The sequence below is a fragment of the Otolemur garnettii genome, unplaced genomic scaffold (assembly GCF_000181295.1).
Source record: "Otolemur garnettii isolate 467f Iridium unplaced genomic scaffold, OtoGar3 scaffold00068, whole genome shotgun sequence".
NCBI lineage: Eukaryota > Metazoa > Chordata > Mammalia > Primates > Galagidae > Otolemur > Otolemur garnettii.
In genome coordinates this window covers 1419506-1426901 of record NW_003852463.1, presented here as the reverse complement: position 1 = coordinate 1426901, position 7396 = coordinate 1419506, and the positions used below count along the sequence as shown (strand labels likewise).

Genomic DNA, 7396 nt, shown 5'->3' with positions numbered 1-7396 from the left:
GAGACAGAGCCTCAAGCTGTCCCCCTGGGTAGAGTGCTGTAGCATCACAGCTCACAGCAACCTCCAACTCCTGGGCTCAAGTGAGTCTCCTGCCTCTGCCTCCCAAGTAGCTGGGACCACAGGCACCCACCATAATGCCTGGGTATTTTTTGGTTGCAGCTATCATTGTTGTTTGGCGGGCCAGGCTGGATTCGAACCTGCCACCTTAGGTGTATGTGGCTGGTGCCTTAGCCACTTGAGCCACAGGCGCTGAGCCAAAATTAGCAGATCTTTGTGATTGATTATATTGATTAAGAGAAATCCTGAATGACAGGGCCTAGAATATTGGGTGAATATTTATTGAATAAATGAATACATAATCTCTGGCATGACAGTTGGAAAGATAGTAAAGCTATATACAGAGATAGAGAACATTAGTTCTACCACCCATCCAGTTACTCAGGCTGGTGTGGGGATGAGGATGACAATTCAGTTTTGGATAAATTGAAATAAAGGTGGGTGTGGTCACATTGAGTGGAAATGTCCAATAGGCAGTTGGATATATGTGTCAGAACCTGAAGAGAGAAATATGGCCTGGAAATATATATTTAGGAAATCATTATTAATTGAATTACTACTGTGTTTCCCTGAAAATAAGACAGTGTCTTATATCTTATGTTTATTTTTTCTCAAGAAGACACACTAGGTCTTATTTTCAGAGGATGTCTTTTTTTTTTTTTTGCAGTTTTTGGCCAGGACTGGATTTGAACCCACCACCTCCAAGATATGGGGCCAGCACCCTACTCCTTTGAGCCATAGGCACTGCGCAGGATGTCTTATTTTTATCAAGTATAATACAACAATCCACATTTATTCAAATACAGTTAAGTCATCTTCTTCTGGAACCTGACGGGGGTGCCAATCTTGTTTGTGAGGCTGGCGCTAGTGATGCGTGAACTCTTTTCCCCTAGCCGTCCGCACGTGCACAATAGGATGCCTGTGACTGCAGTTACCACACATGCGCACCCGTGCGAGTGCAAATGGCTCAGAGAAAGGAGCTGTGGCAGATAAAAGGTATTCCAGTCTTCCTTACCGCTTTGCTCACTAGGTCTTATTATTGGGGTAGAGCTTATATTTAACAAATGCATAGAAATCCTGCTAGGGCTTATTTTTTGGGTAGGTCTTATTTTCGGGGAAACATGGCATGAATGAGATTGTCTTGAACAGTGTTTTTTTTTTTCAAAGTGGAGATCTCAACTCATTTATAGCTAATAGAATCATTTTAGTGGGCTATGACCAGCATTTAAAAAAATGGAATAGAATAAAATGCAACACAATAGGAAAGAATCATGGTTTAAAAATAAAGGTAAAGGTAAATATGGTGTAAGTATGACTTTGTAAAAAACTTATCTCATTAATATTATGAATGTATGTTCTTAAGCATGAATAGGTTGCAATATAAAATGAACTTCTTACTGTATGTGGCTGTCAAAAAATTAAAAAAATTTTTTGAAAAAAATAAAAAGACAAACCCCCAATATTTACAGCAGATTCAGAAAGGGACTAAAGTGTACCCTGTATTGCTGAAGAGAAGCTCAGGGGAGACTCCTATTGTATTGAACATGGTATCAGAGAGGTTTCAGAAAGAAGATTTGAAGTTTAATCTCAAATGTCTGGTTTTTTCTTTAGATAAAACAGTTTGAATTCAGGGACCATATCATAATCATCTTCTTATCTCTAGTATTTGACAATAGGCCCTTAATATATCCTGAATGAATAAACCAGTACTTGTACTTTAAAAAGATCATCCTGATGGCAGTCTGGAAGGGGAGACCTTGGAGGTAGAGTTTTGTCTTTTTAATAGAACTATTGAGTGAATAATGACAAAAGTCCTGAACTATGATGATAATGGAAAGAAAAGATGGATTTAAGTTATTTATGAGTCAGAATTATCAGGACATAGTGATGCCTTACTTAATGGGTGTGGTAGCCAGTCTCCAAGATGGTCCACGGAAATCCTCAAATTCCATCTGTGTAGTCCCCCTTCCACAGTGCATCAGGGATGGCCTGTGTGACCAAAAGAATATGGCAGAGTGATATATGTCACTTCTGAGGCTAGGCCATAAAATACAAGCCTTGCTTTTTTGGATCAATTGGTCTGAGGAAGCCACCCCACATTGTGAAGACATTCAAGCAGCTTCATGGAGAAATCCACGTGAAGAAAACAGAGTTGTTGCCAACAGTTGCTACTAATTTGCTAAACTTGAAAGTGGGCTGGAGGGCCAGTCAAGCCTTCAGATGACTGCTTACCCTGTCCGGTGTCTGGACTGTAACTTTGTGACTGATTAGGAGCCAGACCACCCAGTTTAAGCTGCTCCTGAATTTCTGACACAGAGGAATGTAAGAGGATAAAAAAATGTTTATTGTTGTTTTAAGTTACTAAATTCTGAGGTTAATTTGTTACATTTGTTATGCAGCCTAGATAACTAACACAATGGTGTATGAAAAGAAGAGAGAGCAAGGAGTGGCCCACAAGGCTGTAAGTTAGAAGACTACATGAAGGAGCCAGGGTTGGGATGTGGAAGATGGTGAATTATGCTCTGGACCTGTGTTTGCCTTGTTTGTGGATATCCGAGTGGATCTATCCATAGGCAGTGTTTGCTCTTGGCTCTCAAAGGTCTACTAATGCTTGAAGACTTAGTTTAAACGTCACTTTGAAGGCAAAACGTGTCCCTTCCCTGCACTTTACTGCACATTTTTACAGCAAACATGTATCACTTTGTATTGCAATTATCTATTTGCAGCTATTTGTTTACATTTGGGAGCTCCATTACATTGGCAGTTCCCTAAGGGTAGGGATCGTGCTTTTTAGTTATTTTTGGTATCATCCTATTTGTGTGTGTGTGTGTGTGTGTGCACGTGTGCGCGTATTTTATGGTATGCCGGCCACATAGGGAGCCTTCATTAAATGCTTGCGAAGTAATAATTTTGAGAAACTTGGTATGTGTACCCATTATTTACTCTTTTAATACACATATGGGCATTTAAATTTTTGTTTTTTTCTTTTTCTTTTTATTAAATCATAACAGTGTACATTAATACTATCTTGGGGTACAGCGTACTGTTTCTATATACAATTTGAAATACTTTCATCCAACTGGTTAACATAGCCTTCCTGTCTTTTTCTAGTTATTGTGTTAAAACATTTGTATTCTACAATTAGAGAGATTCACATGTACCCTTATAGGATGAACCATCGGCGTGATCCCACCAATCACCCTCCCTCCACCCACCCTCCCTAAATTTTTGGAATAGCCAGAGTAAACGCATCACTCCAGGTCCTGCAGTGGCTCCCCTCCCCTTACACCGAGGTAGAACTCCCACCCATACCTTGGTCTAGCTCCGCCTGGGGCAGGGTTAGGCGTCTCCTCCCCTCAGCCCCGCCTCTACTCTATCCCGATTGGCTGTAGGAATAAAGATGCTCGGTCATTGGCCTCTTCTTGACTGGGCGCAGCCAGATTGTGTTTCTTCCTCAGCCGTAGGCCGAGCCGGGCCGAGGGGATCCGGGTGGGGCCGAGGCCGCAGGGCGCGCCGCCCTCGCAGCCGAGAGGATCTGAAGATGCCGGCCTTTCCCTCGCGGCCCCGCCCAGGCTCCGGGCAGCCTCTGGCCTCGCCCTTCCCGCTGCTGCTGCTGATGGCGGTGCTGAACGCCCAGGTGTTCAGCCGCGTCCCTCGCTCGGTGCCCAGAACATCGCTTCCCATCTCTGGTAAGGCGCGGGCTTCTAACCCGTTGACGGAACCTAGGGCTCCTCAGCGCGGCGCTTGGCGTTCCTCGCCGCCCACGCCCCGCCGGAATTGGGCGAGACCCCCACACTGTGGTGCTTCGCCGCATCTCCAGCGCGGGCCTCGTGCCTCGGCTCCTGCGACACGCCCCGGCTGCTTGAGCGGGCCCCTTATTCCCAGAACTGCGAGACAGTTGAGTCTCTAACCGTGGGGACTCGTGTGTGTACCCATTATTTACACTGAGGCCCAAGGAGGGGGTGAGGGTTGTCCGAGGTTGTCCATTTCGAAGGCCCTCTCTTTTTATCCCTGTTTCCCGAATATACACTTGTGCTCATCATTCCAGTTTGAAGCCCATTCTGTTCTCAAACCCATTGGTCTTACATTCTACTCCACCCACCCATCCTGGTCCCCCACACGGCATTTCCTTCTTCTCAGATTCATTTGTCTTAGATTCATTTCCCTATCTTCTATTGTCCTCCCTCGCTCACCCTCCCCATCATCCAGCCTCTCATTCTGCTCACAGCCCTAATCTGCCTAACCCTCTTCCCAGTCACCTCACATCTCTGACACCAGCTCCCACCCTCCCATTATCATATCCACCTTAACTCTCCTGACTTCCTCAGTGTTCCCTGCTCTCTCTGCCCATTCCTTACATTGAATGTTGGTGAAACATTCAATGAATTGATTTAAAGTTCTGCTTAAATGATTTTTAAAGTCTTCAGAAAGGCAGGGTGCTGTGGCTCACACCTGTAATACTAGCACTTTGGAAAGCCAAGGCAGGTGGATTGCTTGAGCTCAGGTGTTTGAAACCATCCTGAGCAAGAGCAAGATCCTGTCTCTATTTTAAAAAATAGAAAAAAAAATAGCTGGGTGTAGTGGCACACGCCTGCAGTCCCAGCTACTTGGGACACTGAAGCAGGAGGATTGCTGGAGCCCAAGGGTTTGAGGTTTCTGTGAAGCACAGTGATGCCACAGCACTCTACTCAGGGCGACAGAGTGAGACTCTATCTCAAAAAAAAAAATAAAAGTCTTAAGAAGGACAAAAGAAGGAGAGGGGCATGATCCTTTGAAGAAATATGGAAGAAACTAGGGATGTCATAGGTTAAAAGTGGTCATTGAAATGATTCACATTTTAGAGATTCTGCTGAGGTGGGCATGAGCTTGGCCGTAGACCTTGTTTTCTTCTCAGTGGGCATTGAGCATTGGTACTTTGATCCAACAGAACCAATGAAGCCAAGAGTACAACCTGTTGGTAAAACCTCACAACTGAGTAATAGTAATTTAGAGTCTCAACTCAGGCCAGTGACATAGGGATGCCATGAATCCAGGGAGCAAACCTGTGGTCATAGCTTAGGGTTTTGGTTTGTGCCAGAGCAGTAGCCACAAAGTTAGTTGAGGTTTCCAGGCTGAGTTGATATTCAGGCATCAGAAAGGTCTAGAAGGCAAATAAGGGTGAAGTAGAGTTTGGGATATGAAGGAAAGTTGGGTGATCTGGAGCTTATACTAAGCTTAAGAGGTTATGCAGGATACAGCCCAGAGATGAGGATGGGTTGGGTGGGGCATACAACCCCACATCTACAGATGAATGGGCTGGTGGCCTTTCTACCAGTGTAAGAGTACCTGAGCAGATGAAGCAGGTAGAACAGAGCTGTGTTGGTGTAGGGGTAGGGTTCCCAGAGTCAGAAGTTGAGCTAAGTGGCTAAATTCCTGCCAGCTTATTTGTTATGACCTTTAAATATGTGTATGTAAGAGTTTTGAATGCTGATATGAAGTTAAATAGATTTTGCCCAAACAGAACACATACCTAAGGAAGGAGGAAAAGTACTATTTGTGAAAAATGTGTGTGCCAGGTGCTTCCACATATGTTATCTTGCTTTATTCTCCCAATAACCCTGGATGATAGTGTTTACAGATGAGGAAAATGGTGCTCTAAGAGGGCAGTTAGCTTACTCAAGATCATACAATTGGTAGGTAGAAGAAGCACATTTAAACTCAGACTGGGCCATTTCCAGAAAACATTTCACCACACAATCTACCTCTTTGGGTGGAATGGGGCAGGGAGAAGTCAAGGATGGTGTGAGACAGAGGAAACAGACTTTTTGTTTGTTTTAAGATGGGGGTCTCACTTTGTTACCCCAGCTGGTTTCCAACTTTTGGCCTCAAGCGATCCTCCTGCCCTGGCCTCCTAAGTAGTGCTAGGATTGCAGGATAAGTCACCATGCCCAGCCTGGGAGATAGACTTCTAATGGGTTAGTGAAAAGCCCAGTTTGGGAGATAGACTTCTAAAGTGTTAGTGAAAAGAGTGAAACATTTCCTTTCTAAGTAAAAATAAGTTGCTGTTAAGTAGAGATTTATTTAAAAAAAAAAAAAGAAGTTTAGGAAGTACTTGTTCCTTCTATAGGTATTTTCAAATTGTATATGTATCTAGAAATAGAAATTATAGACTTAATATTTATTTTAATAAAGAGTTCTGTTTTTATAGAAAAGGAATACTTGATTGTGTGCTAAAATATTTTGGTCTCACCAGTTATCTATCTCCGGGGAAATGTAGATGGTTGAACTGACAAGGTTCTGTTTTTTTCACTGATGGCTGCTGAATAAATGGTACTTGGAAGAAAATGAAAATTGGCCCGTTTGTTTTTGTTTTGTGAACCCAACCCTTGTGAAGTGATGATGGCTGATACCACTCTCCCCTCTACCACTTTCTTCCTGCCAGAGGCTGACTCCTATCTCACCCGGTTTGCTGTCCCTCAGACATACAATTACTCTGTTCTCCTTGTGGATCCTGCTTCTCACACACTTTATGTTGGCGCCCGGGACACTATCTTCGCTTTATCCCTTCCCTTCTCAGGGGAGAGACCCCGCAGGGTGAGAGCTGAGAGTGGGAGAACCCTAGACCCCATGGCATGTAATTAGATGTATGGTTTTATGGGCAGTGGGAGGGTTCTAATAACTAAAGATGTAACTGTAGGGGTGGTAGATGAGGGGTGGGTTGGGAGAAATAGATGAGGGGGATTGCCCACTTCATTTTCTCAGCTGAGCGTGGTGAAGGATCATGGTGATGGGGGAGGCTATGAGGTTTATGATGATAGGGAAAGGCCCAAGTGACAGGGTTTTAGGTGACAGTAGGCAGTGGAATCATTAGAATTACAGTGTTCTAGGAAATATCTTTCAAACTTTTTGACTACCTGTTGGTAAGAACTGTAAAGGTTCTTACCTTTAGTAAGATCCTTAGTCTGAAAATCTGAAATCTGAAATGATCCAAAATCTAAAACTTTTTGATGCTCAAAGAAGTGTTTATTGGAGCATTTCAGATTTTGAATACTTGAATTACAGATGCTCAACTGGCATGTATTCTGCAAATATTCCAAAAAAATCTGAAATACTTTTACTCCCAAGCATTTCAGATTAGGGATATTCAGCCTGTACTATGTATTGCTGCCCAGTATCCAACTGTGTGCTGAAAAAAACCTTTCTTGAAACACTACTGTCTTCTATATATGTGATATATTTTGATATATTTCATTAAAAATAATGTTGGTCATATTTCACAACTAATTGTGATTTTGGCAGCGCCTGTAGCTCAGTGGGTAGGGTGCCAAACATATACATTGAGGGTTGGCGGGTTTGAACC

General features: G+C 43.3%; 1 protein-coding gene across 4 annotated transcripts in view; it reads left to right on the top strand.

Annotated features, from left to right (window-relative positions):
- Positions 1–3555: 3555 nt before the first annotated feature.
- The window catches only part of SEMA4F (ssemaphorin 4F), a 26657-nt gene continuing 22816 nt past the window's right edge, over positions 3556–7396 (top strand). Inside the window, exons 1-2 of one of the 4 annotated variants that reach the window (XM_012807393.1) lie at positions 3556–3746; positions 6479–6630. In XM_012807393.1, coding sequence (XP_012662847.1) covers positions 3599–3746; positions 6479–6630 — 300 coding nt within the window. In that variant the 5' untranslated portion in view covers positions 3556–3598. The remainder of the gene's footprint in view (positions 3747–6478; positions 6631–7396) is intronic. The other 3 variants (XM_003793362.2, XM_012807392.1, XM_023515290.1) reach the window with 3 other exon arrangements.